Source organism: Pristiophorus japonicus, unplaced genomic scaffold, assembly GCF_044704955.1.
Source record: "Pristiophorus japonicus isolate sPriJap1 unplaced genomic scaffold, sPriJap1.hap1 HAP1_SCAFFOLD_204, whole genome shotgun sequence".
In the NCBI taxonomy this organism is placed as follows: domain Eukaryota; kingdom Metazoa; phylum Chordata; class Chondrichthyes; family Pristiophoridae; genus Pristiophorus; species Pristiophorus japonicus.
This window is the reverse complement of record NW_027251736.1, coordinates 530,306-545,618: the sequence shown is the minus strand read 5'-3', so window position 1 is coordinate 545,618 and position 15,313 is coordinate 530,306. Positions and strand designations below refer to the sequence as shown.

At 47.2% G+C, this 15,313-nt stretch overlaps 1 protein-coding gene across 1 annotated transcript in view; it reads right to left on the bottom strand.

Annotated features, from left to right (window-relative positions):
• The window catches only part of LOC139244110 (GPN-loop GTPase 1-like), a 60,265-nt gene that overhangs the window by 5,554 nt on the left and 39,398 nt on the right, over positions 1 to 15,313 (bottom strand). Inside the window, exons 6-8 of the mRNA XM_070870982.1 lie at positions 14,054 to 14,099; positions 2,084 to 2,230; positions 96 to 178 (exon numbers count right to left, since the gene is read on the bottom strand). Of these exons, the coding sequence (XP_070727083.1) occupies positions 96 to 178; positions 2,084 to 2,230; positions 14,054 to 14,099 (276 nt within the window). The remainder of the gene's footprint in view (positions 1 to 95; positions 179 to 2,083; positions 2,231 to 14,053; positions 14,100 to 15,313) is intronic.

The window sequence follows — 15,313 nt, the reverse complement described above, 5'->3', positions numbered from 1 at the left end:
GTTGGGGTACCCCCCTGCTCCTCGCCGCCCCCCCCCCCCCCACACCCAGTCTTATCGGCCCCCCCAGCATCACTGTATAAAGTGTGGAAGCTGACCTTTCATACTCAGCCGCTGCCTCACTGAGCTGCTGGAGGAAGGTGTCCATTCCTGTTCCGTCCACTGCTGATACTCCGACCACCTGATGGGAAACAGCAGTTAGAGCGGTGCTGAATAAAAGCAAGCACAGGGCCCCACAGGAGCACAGCACTCACACCTCGTCTTCACCAGTAACCCCAGGCAGCCAGTGTACTCAGGGTGCAGAGAGGGGAGTATTGCCAGCCTGGTCCCCACACTGCTCCTGGGACAGCTATTGGCTCCTCTCTGCCACCCAGCACAGTATTATCATACAATGATACGGCCCAGCACACCCGTGCCTGCTATCTGAAACCACGATACAATTAGTCACCCTCACCTGCTCTTTCCTCTCGCCCTGTAAATATTTTCCAGTATTCTTCCAAATCTCTTCAAGTGTTACTATTGAATCTGCTTCCTTTCAAGCAGCACGTGCCAGATCACACTACTGTGTCAAAGTCATTCTCATCTCCCTGATTCTCCGACCAATGACCTCAACTCTGTGTGCTCCGGCCTGCCCGTCAGGGCCTTGCCAGCGACGGTCACAGCCCTAAAATAAATAAAAAATATTCCTTCCGAAAGTGTGGTGCCCAGAATTGAACCCAGAGGATTATATCGAATATACGGCACAGAAACAGGCCGTTTGTTCCAACCAGTCCATGCGGCAGTTTATGCTCCACTTCCCTCCAGTCTTTCCTCATCTAACCAGCAGCACACAAATACTCAAGCTCAGGCCTAACCAGTGTTTTGTGAAGGTTTAACGTGACATAGAAACATAGAAAATAGGTGCAGGAGTAGGCCATTCGGCCCTTCGAGCCTGCACCACCATTCAATAAGATCATGGCTGATCATTCCCTCAGTACCCCTTTCCTGCTTTCTCTCCATACCCCTTGATCCCTTTAGACGTAAGGGCCATATCTAACTCCCTCTTGAATCTATCCAATGAACTGGCCTCAACAACTCTCTGCGGCAGGGAATTCCACAGGTTCACCACTCTCTGAGTGAAGAAGTTTCTCCTCATCTCGGTCCTAAATGGCTTACCCCTTATCCTTCGACTGTGACCCCTGGTTCTGGACTTCCCCAACATTGGGAACAATCTTCCTGTATCTAACCTGTCCAGTCCCGTCAGAATTTTATATGTTTCTATGAGATCCCCTCTCATTCTTCTGAATTCCAGTGAATATAAGCCTAGTTGATCCAGTCTCTCCTCATATGTCAGTCCTGCCATCCCGGGAATCAGTGATGACAGTCACCTTGTGTTTATGCGCCAACCCTCTATATATAAAGCCCATATGCTTTTTTAACAGCCTTCTCAACTTCTACTGTCAACTTCAGAACATTTGCGTACCCTCCCCCCCCACCCCCCAGGTCTCTGTTCCTGCACCCCCTTTAAAATTGAACCATTCCGCTCCTCATTCTTCCGACTGGCCAGAGCCTCTGCAATTTCCACCCTGACTTCCCTCAGTAGCTGAGGGTGCTTCCCCCCAGACCAGGTGACTTTACCACTTTGAACACTGCCAACCTTTTCAATACCTCCTCTATCTATTTTTATCCTGTCCAGTATCTGCTCCTCCTTTACTGCGACGTTGGCAGCATCCTCTTCTGTAGTGAAGACCGATGCAAAGTCCTTATTCCGTACGGGGCCATGCCCTCTCTCTGCCTTTGGTCCCTATTCGGCCCCACCCTTCCTTTTTATACCTTCATAAAAGACTTTTGGGTTCCCATTTGTTACCCTGTAATCTATTCTCTCACTCTCTTTCCCCTCATTCCCTTTATTAGTTCTCCCCTCTACTTCCTGTATTCAGCCTGGTTCTCCGCCATCTTACCGACCCGACATTCATCCCAAGTCTCCCACAGAGAGCAGTCAGGGCACTGGGACTAGACTCAGCCCTCCAATCCAACACTGGGAGCAAGCCTGAGTAAACAGGAGAGATGAGGCACGTGAAGTGCACTGAAATCGAGCATGAATCACCCGTAGACAGCTGTAGAATTCATCCAGGACAAGGCTCATCGAGCGGGTCAGATTACTGGCAAAGGATGTTTCCTGGTTCAGTGCATCCTGGAAACTTTCAAAATCCTTCATCCACTCCACGGCAAAGCGGTGATCCACGATATCGACCTAGAATCACAGCAACAGGGGACTTATCAACACACAATAACAGCAACAGGGGATTTATCAACAGTCACAGCATCGAGGGATTTTCTGCAGCAAGTGGGAACAGGAGGCTGCCAGGTATAACAAACCAATTTGTCTTCATACATTAATCCCCACTCACCCACCATAACCTCAACCTCAACCCCACCTTCTCCCCATATCCCCCAACCCCACCTACCCACCCTCTCCCCATATCCCCCAAACCCCACCTTCTCCCCATATCCCCCAAACCCCACCTTCTCCCCATATCCCCCAACCCCACCTACCCACCCTCTCCCCATATCCCCCAAACCCCACCTTCTCCCCATATCCCCCAAACCCCACCTTCTCCCCATATCCCCCAACCCCACCTTCTCCCCATATCCCCCAACCCCACCTACCCACCCTCTCCCCATATCCCCCAAACCCCACCTTCTCCCCATATCCCCCAAACCCCACCTTCTCCCCATATCCCCCAACCCCACCTACCCACCTTATCATATACCCAACCCCACCTACCCACCTTCTCATCATATACCCAACCCCACCTACCCACCTTCTCATCATATACCCAACCACACCTACCTACCCTCTCCCTATTTCCCGAACCCCTTGTACTCTCCATATCCCCAAACCCACCATCTCACCATATCCCCCAACCCCACCTACATGACATAACGTATGAAACAGGAGCAGGAGGAGGCCTTTCAGCTCCTCGAGCCTGCTCCACCATTCAATAAGATCATAGCTGATCTGCGACCTCAACTCAGCAACCAGCAAAAGAAATCTCAAGGCTCTCGAGCAGAGTTTGGGCCAAGAAGGGACAGTGAGTAACAAAGGTGGTAGGGTATCACTGACTACGGTGACATCGGGGAGAAACAGACAAAAGTCAGAGCTAAAAGCATTATATCTGAATGCACGATGCATGCACAACAAAATAGATGAATTAATAGCGCAGATAGAAAGGAATAGGTTTGGTCTAATAGCCATTACAGAGACGTGGTTGCAAAGTGACCAAGGTTGGGAACTAAATATTCCAGGATACTTAACTTTTAGAAACGATAGACAAATTGGAAAAGGAGAAGGGGTAGCCCTGATAATAAAGGATGGGATAAAGACAGGAGAGAGAAAGGATCTTAGCTCGGAAAATCAAGACATAGAATCAGTTTGGGTGGAGCTGGGGAACAGGAAGGGACATAAAACATCGGTGGGAGTTGTTTATAGGCCCCCAAACAGTACTGGTAATGTAGGGCACAGTATCAATCAGGAAATTAGAGGTGCATGTAACAAGGGTAATACAGTAATCATCAGGGATTTTAATCTACATATAGACTGGGCAAACCAAACATGCAGCAATAGTGTGGAGGACGAATTCATGGAATGTATGCAAGATGGTTTGCATACTAGATCTAAATAGCCAGTATGTTGAGGAACCAGCCAGGGAACAGGCTATTTTACATCTAGTATTATGCAATGAGAAAGGGTTAATTAATAACCTCGTAGTGAAGAGGGCCTTGAGGAAAGAGTGACCATAATATGATAGAATTTTATATTGAGTTTGAAAGTGATTTAGTTAAATCCAAAACAAGAGTCTTAAATCTAAACAAAGCAAACTACGTGGGTATGAGGGGCGAGTTGGCTAAGGTAGATTAGGAAACTACTTTAAAAGGTATAACTGTAGACAAGCAATGGCTAGCGTTTAAAGAATTAATACATCATTTACAGCAAATATACATTCCTTTAAGGCACAAAAACCCCACAGGAAAAGTGGTCCAACCGCGGCTAACAAGAGAAGTTAAAGATAGTATGAGATCAAAGGAAGAGGCTTATAATGTTGCCAAAAAGAGCAGTAAGCCTGATGGTTGGGAGGATTTTAGAATTCAGCAAAGGAGGACCAAGAAATAGATGAAGGGAAAATAGAATATGAGAGTAAACTCGCGAGAGACCTAAAAACAGATGGTAAAAGCTTCTATAGGTTTGTAAAAAGGAAAAGATTAGCAAGAGTAAATGTGGGTCCCTACAGGCTGAGACAGCAGAAAGTATAATGGGGAATAAGGAAATGGCAGAGAACTTAAACAAATACTTTGTGTCTGTCTTCACGGAAAAAGACGCAAAAAACCTCCTGGAAATAGTGGAGAACCAAGGGTCTAGCGAGAATAAGGAACTGAAAGAAATTAGTATTAGTAAAAAATAGTACCGGGAAATGGATGGGACTGAAAGCCGATAAATCCCCTGGAGCCGACGGCCTACATCCTAGGGGTTTGAAAGAGGTGGAATAGAGATAGTGGATGCATTGGTTGTCATCTTCCAAACTTCCATAGATTCTAGAACTGTTCCCACGGTTTGGAAGGTAGCTAATGTAACCCCCGCTATTTAAGAAAGGAGGGAGAGAGAAAACGGGGAACTACAGACCAGTTAGCCTGACATCAGTCGTAGGGAAAATGTTAGAATCTATTATTAAGGGCGTGGTAACAGGGCACTGAGAAAATAATAATAGGATCGGGCAGAGTGTACACGGATTTATGAAAGGGAAATCATGTTTGACATGTATTAGAGTTTTTTGAGGTTGTAATGAGCAGAATAGATAAGGGGGAGCCAGTGGATGTGGTGTATTTGGATTTTCAGAAGGCATTCGATAAGGTGCCACACAAGTTTATTGAATAAAATTAGGGCTCATGGGATTGGGGGGTAATATACTAGCATGGATTGAGGATTGGTTAACGGACAGAAAACAGAGAATTGTAATAAACGGGTCATTTTCAGGTTGGCAGGCTGTAACTAGTGGGGTGTCGCAAGTATCGGTGTTTGGGCCCCAGTTATTCACAATCTGTATCAATGATTTGGATGAGGGGACCAAATGTAATGTATCCAAGTTTGCTGATGATACAAAGCTCGGGAATGTAAGTTGTGAGGAGGATGCAACGGGATATAGACAGGCTAAGTGCAGGAAAGTGGAGTTGAGGTCGAAGATCAGCCATGATCTTATTGAATGGCGGAACAGGCTAGAGGGGCTGAATGGCCTACTCATGCTCCTAATTCTTCTAACTTCACTTTCCTGCACTATCCCAATATCCCTCGATTGCATTAATATCCAAAAATCTAGCGATCTCTATCTCGAATTCTCTACCACAGCCCTCTGTGGTAGAGAATTCCAAAGATTCACCACCCCGAGTGAAGAAATTCCTCCTCATCTCAGTCCTAAATGGCCGACCCCTTATCCTGAGACTGTGACCCCTGGTTCTAGACTCCCCAGCCCGGGGAAAACATCCTCCCAGCATCTATCCTGCCAAACCCTGTAAGAATTTTGTATGTTTCAATGAGATCACCTCTCATTCTTCTAAATTCTGGAGAATAGTGGACTAGTCTACTCAATCTCTCCTCAAAAGACAATCCCCCCATCCCAGGAATCAGTCTGGTGAACCTTCGCTGCACTCCCTCTATGGCCAGTATATCCTTTCTTGGGTAAAGAGACCGACACTGTACACAATACTCCAGGTGTGGTCTCACCAGAGCCCTATATAGTTGCAGTTGTTTGAGGCGGACTGGTTGGGCTGGGTGCTCTACCTTTCAGCCATTGTTCATAGGTTTATATCTAACGGAAATCGGCATGGTCCCGGCCTGCAAGACCATTAGCAGGCCGCCCATTAGAGGGAGCAGCGTGCAGCGGCATACCACTGCGCCTGCTGTTGCAGGAGGGTGACGGCTGACTGCAGTGTGGGCAGGTACTGCAGGAGTGGTGAAGTCAGGACAAAGGAGTGCAAGAGATTGTAGAGGGATGTGATTGGCGCCCAGGAGAGGCGAGGGCCCAGGGGCAGCACGGGCCCAGCCCACACTGCGATATGTGCGCACTAGGTCTGTGCAGCAGAGCTGGTCTCCAGTCGTTCTGGTTAACCCTTGCCACTGGACCAAGACCTCGCTCTGTCAAGCCCCGTGTGGTGGCTGGTGTGCAACGGTCACCCCACGTTAAAATAATCCACCCACAGGCATCTTCCACCCTTCAGGATGTAGTTCGGGATCCGGAATATTAGGTCCTTCATTGAAACACCTGTGAACTCATCCCTTTAAGGCATGGAAGCAAGTCAACCTCGATAGAGGGACTACTGATGATGATGATAATTGCAGTAAGACGCCTTTACTCTTATACTCAAATCCTCCTGTAATAAAGGCCAACATCCCATTTGCTTTGCTGATTGCGTGCTGTACCTGCCTGTTAACTTTCAGTGATTGGTGTAAAGGACACCCAGGTCCCTCTGAACACCAACATTTCCCAATCTCTCACCGCTTTTTTTAAATTCTGCTTTTCTGTTTTTCCTATCAAAGTGGATAACTTCCCATTTCTCCACATGATATTCCATTTGCCAATTTCTTGCCCACTCACTGAGCCTGTCTGTATCCCCTTGAAGTCTCTTTACATCCTCCTCACAACTTACATTCCGGCCGAGCTTTGTATCATCAGCAAACTTGGATACATTACATTTGGTCCCCTCATCCAAATCACTGATACAGATTGTGAATAACTGGGGCCCCAGCACTGATCCTTACGGTACCCCACTAGTTACAGTCTGCCAACCTGAAAATGACCCATTTATTCCTACTCTCTGTTGTCTGCCGTTAACCAATCCTCAATCCATGCTAGTATATTACCCCCCATCCCATGAGCCTTAATTTTGTTAAATAACCTCTTCCTCCTACATACCTTCTCCCCAACCCCACCTTCTCCCCATTTCCCCAACCCCACCTTCTCCCCAACCCCACCTACCCACCTTCTCCCCATATCCCCCAACCCCACCTACCCACCTTCTCCCCATATCCCCCAACCCCACCTACCCACCTTCTCCCCATATCCCCAACCCCACCTACCCACCTTCTCCCCATATCCCCAACCCCACCTACCCACCTTCTCCCCATATCCCCCAACCCCACCTACCCACCTTCTCCCCATATCCCCCAACCACCCACCTTCACCCCATATCCCCCAACCCCACCTACACACCTTCTCCCCATATCCCCCAACCTCACCTACCCACCTTCTCCCCATATCCCCCAACCCCACCTACCCACCTTCTCCCCATATCCCCCAACCCCACCTACCCACCCTCTCCCCATATCCCCCAACCCCACCTACCCACCCTCTCCCCATATCCCCCAACCCCACCTTCTCCCCATATCCCCCAACCCCACCTACCCACCTTCTCCCCATATCCCCCAACCCCACCTACCCACCCTCTCCCCATATCCCCCAACCCCACCTACCCACCTTCTCCCCATATCCCCCAACCCCACCTACCCACCCTCTCCCCATATCCCCCAACCCCACCTACCCACCCTCTCCCCATATCCCCCAACCTCACCTACCCACCTTCTCCCCATATCCCCCAACCCCACCTTCCCATCGTATATCCAACCCCACCTACCCACCTTCTCCCCATATCCCCCAACCCCACCTACCCACCTTCTCCCCATATCCCCCAACCCCACCTACCCACCTTCTCCCCATATCCCCCAACCCCAGCTACCCACCTTCTCCCCATATCCCCCAACCCCACCTACCCACCCTCTCCCCATATCCCCCAACCCCACCTACCTACCTTCTCCCCATATCCCCCAACCCCACCTACCCACCTTCTCCCCATTTCCCCCAACCCCACCTACCCACCTTCTCCCCATATCCCCAACCCCAACTACCCACCTTCTCCTCATATCCCCCAACCCCACAATCCACTTTCTCCCCATATCACCAACCCGACCTACTATCCAACCCCAAAAGCTCCCACTACACTGTCCCATCAAACACTCGCAGGGCAGGTACAGCACGGGTTAGATACAGAGTAAAGCTCCCTCTACACTGTTCAATCAAACACTCCCAGGGCAGGTACAGCACGGGTTAGATACAGAGTAAAGCTCCCTCTACACTGTTCAATCAAACACTCCCAGGGCAGGTACAGGAGGTTAGATACAGAGTAAAGCTCCCTCTACACTGTCCCATCAAACACTCCCAGGGCAGGTAGAGGGGGTTAGATACAGAGTAAAGCTCCCTCTACACTGTCCCATCAAATACTCCCAGGGCAGGTACAGCACGGGTTAGATACAGAGTAAAGCTCCCTCTACACTGTTCAATCAAACACTCCCAGGGCAGGTACAGGGGGTTAGATACAGAGTCAAGGCCGAGACCCGTCCTTCAAAGAGCTGTGTTGAGATCCCTAGGACTGGGTTGCTGTTGGTCCTTTTCAGCCAGGAGACCTTAATTTCCTGTGCATCATAGAAACATAGAAAATAGGTGCAGGAGTCGGCCATTCGGCCCTTCTAGCCTGCACCGCCATTCAATGAGTTCATGGCTGAACATGCAACTTCAGTACTCCATTCCTGCTTTCTCGCTATACCCCTTGATCCCCCGAGTAGTAAGGACTTCATCTAACTCCTTTTTGAATATATTTAGTGAATTGGCCTCAACTACTTTCTGTGGTAGAGAATTCCACAGGTTCACCACTCTCTGGGTGAAGAAGTTTCTCCTCATCTCGGTCCTAAATGGCTTACCCCTTATCCTGAGACTGTGACCCCTGGTTCTGGACTTCCCCAACATTGGGAACATTCTTCCTGCATCTAACCTGTCTAAACCCGTCAGAATTTTAAACGTTTCTATGAGATCCCCTCTCATTCTTCTGAACTCCAGTGAATACAAGCCCAGTTGATCCAGTCTTTCTTGATAGGACAGTCCCGCCATCCCGGGAATCAGTCTGATGAACCTTCGCTGCACTCCCTCAATAGCAAGAATGTCCTTCCTCAAGTTAGGAGACCAAAACTGTACACAATACTCCAGGTGTGGCCTCACCAAGGCCCTGTACAACTGTAGCAACACCTCCCTGCCCCTTTACTCAAGTCCCCTCGCAATGAAAGCCAACATGCCATTTGCTTTTTTAACCGCCTGCTGTACCTGCATGCCAACCTTCAATGACTGATATACCATGACACCCAGGTCTCATTGCACCTCCCCTTTTCCTAATCTACCACCATTCAGATAATAGTCTGTGTCTCTGTTTTTACCACCAAAGTGGATAACCTCACATTTATCCACATTATACTTCATCTGCCATGCATTTGCCCACTCACCTAACCAAGTCACTCTGCAGCCTCATAGCATCCTCCTCGCAGCTCACACTGCCACCCAATTTAGAGTCATCCGCAAATTTGGAGATACTACATTTAATCCCCTCGTCTAAATCATTAATGTACAATGTAAACAGCTGGGACCCCAGCACAGAACCTTGCGGTACCCCACTAGTCACTGCCTGCCATTCTGAAAAGTACCCATTTACTCCTACTCTTTGCTTCCTGTCTGACAACTAGTTCTCAATCCACATCAGCGCACTACCCCTAATCCCATGTGCTTTAACTTTGCATATTAATCTCTTGTGTGGGACCGTCAAAAGCCTTCTGAAAGTCCAAATATACCACATCAACTGGTTCTCCCTTGTCCACTTTACTGGAAACATCCTCAAAAAATTCCAGAAGATTTGTCAAGCATGATTTCCCTTTCACAAATCCATGCTGACTTGGACCTATCATATCACCTCTTTCCAAATGCGCTGCTATGACATCCTTAATAATTGATTCCATCATTTTACCCACTTCTGATGTCAGGTTGACCAGTCTATAATTCCCTGTTTTCTCTCTCCCTCCTTTTTAAAAATAGAGTGGGGTTACATTGGCTACCCTCCACTCCATAGGAACTGATCCAGAGTCTATGGAATGTTGGAAAATGACTGTCAATGCATCCGCTATTTCCAAGGCCACCTCCTTAAGTACTCTGGGATGCAGTCCATCAGGCCCTGGGGATTTATCGGCCTTCAATCCCATCAATTTCCCCAACACAATTTCCCGACTAATAAGGATTTCCCTCAGTTCCTCCTTCTTACTCGACCCTCTGACTCCTTTAATACCCGGAAGGTTGTTTGTGTCCTCCTTAATGAATACTGAACCAAAGTACTTGTTCAATTGGTCTGCCATTTCTTTGTTCCCCGTTATGACTTCCCCTGATTCTGACAGCAGGGGACCTACGTTTGTCTTTACTAACTTTTTTCTCTTTACATATCTATTGAAACTTTTGCAGTCCGTCTTAATGTTCCCTGCAAGCTTCCTCTCGTACTCCATTTTCCCTGCCCTAATCAAACCCTTTGTCCTCCTCTGCTGAGTTCTAAATTTGTCCCAGTCCCTGGGTTCACTGCTATTTCTGGTCAATTTGTATGCCACTTCCTTGGCTTTAATATTATAGAAACATAGAAAATAGGTGCAGGAGTAGGCCATTCGGCCCTTCTAGCCTGCACCGCCATTCAATGAGTTCATGGCTGAACATGCAACTTCAGTACCCCATTCCTGCTTTCTCACCATACCCCTTGATCCCCCTAGTAGTAAGGACCTCATCTAACTCCTTTTTGAATATATTTAGTGAATTGGCCTCAACAACTTTCTGTGGTAGAGAATTCCACAGGTTCACCACTCTCTGGGTGAAGAAGTTCCTCCGCATCTCGGTCCTAAATGTCTTACCCCTTATCCTTAGACTGTGACCTCTGGTTCTGGACTTCCCCAACATTGGGAACATTCTTCCTGCATCTAACCTGTCTAACCCCGTCAGAATTTTAAATGTTTCTATGAGGTCCCCTCTCATTCTTCTGAACTCCAGTGAATACAAGCCCAGTTGATCCAGTCTTTCTTGATAGGTCAGTCCCGCCATCCCGGGAATCAGTCTGGTGAACCTTCGCTGCACTCCCTCAATAGCAAGAATGTCCTTCCTCAGGTTAGGAGACCAAAACTGTACACAATACTCCAGGTGTGGCCTCACCAATGCCCTGTACAACTGTAGCAACACCTCCCTGCCCCTGTACTCAAATCCCCTCGCTATGAAGGCCAACATGCCATTTGCTTTCTTAACCGCCTGCTGCACCTGCATGCCAACCTTCAAAGACTGATGTACCATGACACCCAGGTCTCTTTGCACCTCCCCTTTTCCTAATCTGTCACTATTCAGATAATAGTCTGTCTCTCTGTTTTTACCACCAAAGTGGATAACCTCACATTTATTCACATTATACTTCATCTGCCATGCATTTGCCCACTCACCTAACCTATCCAAGTCGCTCTGCAGCCTCACAGCATCCTCCTCGCAGCTCCCACTGCTACCCAACTTAGTGTCATCCGCAAATTTGGAGATACTACATTTAATCCCCTCATCTAAATCATTAATGTACAGTGTAAACAGCTGGGGCCCCAGCACAGAACCTTGCGGTACCCTACTAGTCACTGCCTGCCATTCTGAAAAGTACCCATTTACTCCTACTCTTTGCTTCCTGTCTGACAACCAGTTCTCAATCCATGTCAGTACACTACCCCCAATCCCATGTGCTCTAACTTTGCACATCAATCTCTTGTGTGGGACCTTGTCGAACGCCTTCTGAAAGTCCAAATATACCACATCAACTGGTTCTCCCTTGTCCACTCTACTGGAAACATCCTCAAAAAATTCAAGAAGATTTGTCAAGCATGATTTCCCTTTCACAAATCCATGCTGACTTGGACCTATCATGTCACCTCTTTCCAAATGCACTGCTACGACATCCTTAATAATTGATTCCATCATTTTACCCACGACCGATGTCAGGCTGACCGGTCTATAATTCCGTTTTCTCTCTCCCTCCTTTTTTAAAAAGTGAGGTTACATTGGCTACCCTCCACTCTATCGGAACTGATCCAGAGTCAATGGAATGTTGGAAAATGACTGTCAACGCATCCACTATTTCCAAGGTAACCTCCTTAAGTACTCTGGGATGCAGTCCATCAGGCCCTGGGGATTTATCGGCCTTCAATCCCATCAATTTCCCCAACACAATTTCCCGGCTAATAAGGATTTCCCTCAGTTCCTCCTCCTTACTAGACCCCCCGACCCCTTTTATAACCGGAAGGTTGTTCGTGTCCTTCTCAGTGAATACCGAACCAAAGTACTTGTTCAATTGGTCCGCCATTTCTTTGTTCCCCGTTATGACTTCCCCTGATTCTGACTGCAGGGGACCTACGTTTGTCTTTACTAACCTTTTTCTCTTTACATATCTATAGAAACTTTTGCAATCCGTCTTAATGTTCCCTGCAAGCTTCTTCTCATACTCCATTTTCCCTGCCCTAATCAAACCCTTTGTCCTCCTCTGCTGAGTTCTAAATTTCTCCCAGTCCCCGGGTTCGCTGCTATTTCTGGCCAATTTGTATGCCACTTCCTTGGCTTTAATACTATCCCTGATTTCCCTTGATAGCCACGGTTGAGCCACCTTCCCTTTTTTATTTTTATGCCAGACAGGAATGTACAATTGATGTAGTTCATCCATGCGGTCTCTAAATGTCTGCCATTGCCCATCCACAGTCAACCCCTTAAGTATCATTCGCCAATCCATCCCAGCCAATTCACGCCTCATACCTTCAAAGTTAGCCTTCTTTAAGTTCTGGACCATGGTCTCTGAATTAACTGTTTCATTCTCCATCCCAATGCAGAATTCCACCATATTATGGTCACTCTTCCCAAGGGGCCTCGCACAATGAGATTGCTAATTAATCCTCTCTCATTACACAACACCCAGTCTAAGATAGCCTCCACCCTAGTTGGTTCCTCGACATATTGGTCTAGAAAACCATCCCTTATGCACTCCAGGAAATCCTCCTCCACCGTATTGCTTCCAGTTTGGTTAGCCCAATCTATGTGCATATTAAAGTCACCCATGATAACTGCTGCAGCTTTATTGCATGCACCCCCCAACGTCACTACTACTGTTTGGAGGTCTGTACACAACTCCCACTAACGTTTTTTGCCCTTTGGTGTTCTGCAGCTCTAACCATATAAATTCCACATCATCCAAGCTAATGTCTTTCCTAACTATTGCATTAATCGCCTCTTTAACCAGTAATACTACCCCACCTCCTTTTCCTTTTATTCTATCCTTCTTGAATGTTGAATACCCCTGGATGTTGAGTTCCCAGCCCTGATCATCCTGGAGCCACGTCTCTGTAATCCCAATCACATCATATCTGTTAACATCTATTTGCACAGTTAATTCATCCACCTTATTACGGATACTCCTTGCATTAAGACACAAAAAAACAAGCCTGAAGTGTTTAACACCCTTTGTCCTTTTAGAATTATGATGTAGTGTGGCCCTTTTTGTTTCTTGCCTTTGTTTCCTCGGCCTTCCACTATTGCTTTTTACCTTTCTACCATCTGTTTCTGACTCCATATTACTTCGCCCTATCTCGCTGCATAGGTTCCCATCCCCCTGCCATATTAGTTTAAACACTCCCGAACTGCATTAGCAAATGTTACCCCTTGGACATCAGTTCCAGTCCTGCCCAAGTGCAGACAGTCCCTTTTGTACAGGTCCCACTTCCCCCAGAACTGGTTCCAATGTCCCAGGAATTTGAATCCCTCCCTCTTGCACCACTGCTCAAGCCACGTATTTATTCTAACTCTCCTGCTCCCTCTACTCTGATTAGCACGTGGCACTGGTAGCAATCCAGAGATTACTACCTTTGAGGTCCTACTTTTTAATTTAACTCCTAGCTCCCTAAATTCAGCTTGTAGGACCTCTTCCCGCTTCTTACCTATATCGTTGGTACCTACATGTACCACGACAACTGGCTGTTCACCCTCCCTCTCCAGAATGCTCTGCAACCGCTCCGAGACATCCTTGACCCTTGCTTGGACATAGGTCCCATCGGTGAAAGGTCAGTGTGTGTGTGATCCCAACATTGCCCCAACCTAATTGAACCAATTCTTACCTTATTCATGACGAGAATGAATGGCAGCCTGGTCTTGTAGAGGATACTGAAAGGAGAGCGAATGACAATAAGGTCTAACTCAGAGACTGATTGTAGATCCAGGACCTCAACCCACTCACTGAAAGGATTTACACCCAGTCGATACAAGCAGAGATCAGATATAATAAAGAGATTGTTACAATCGTGGGGTTTCTCTGCAGCGCCCTGAATTGTGGGAGGGAAATCTGAGATAAGCAGCAACATCGATTGCTGCCTGTGATGTGAATTACACTGGGACAGGGAGGAAAGAGATATTAAAGGCTTTTACAGATACATAAAACGGAAAAGAGTGACTAAAGTAAATGTTGGTCCCTTAGAAGATGAGAAGGGGGATTTAATAATGGGAAATGTGGAAATGGCTGAGACCTTAAACAATTATTTTGCTTCGGTCTTCACAGTGGAAGACACAAAAACCATGCCAAAAATTGCTGGTCACGGGAATGTGGGAAGGGAGGACCTTGAGACAATCACTATCACTAGGGGGGTAGTGCTGGACAGGTTAATGGGACTCAAGGTAGACAAGTCCCCTGGTCCTGATGAAATGCATCCCAGGGTATTAAAAGAGATAGCGGAAGTTATAGCAGATGCATTCATTATAATCTGGGGAGGTACCAGCGGATTGGAAAGCAGCTAATGTAACGCCTCTGTTTACAAAAGGGGGCAGACAAAAGGCAGGTAACTATAGGCCGGTTAGTTTAACATCTGTAGTGGGGGAAAATGCTTGAAGCTATCATTAAGGAAGAAATAGCGGGATATCCAGATAGGAATAGTGCAATCAAGCAGACGCAACATAGATTCATGAAGGGAAAATCATGTTTAACTAATTTACTGGAATTCTTTGAGGATATAACGAGCATGGTGGATAGAGATGTACCGATGGATGTGGCGTATTTAGATTTCCAAAAGGCATTCGATAAGGTGCCACACAAAAGGTTACTGCAGAAGATAAAGGTACGTGGAGTCAGAGGAAATGTATTAGCATGGATAGAGAATTGGCTGGCTAACAGAAAGCAGAGAGTCGGGATAAATGGGTCCTTTTCAGGTTGGAAATCAGTGGTTAGTGGTGTGCCACAGGGATCGGTGCTGGGACCACAATTGTTTACAATATACATAGATGACCTGGAAGAGGGGACAGAGTGTAGTGTAACAAAATTTGCAGATGACACAAAGATTAGTGGGAAAGCGGGTTGTGTAGAGGACAGACAGGTTGCAAAGAGATTT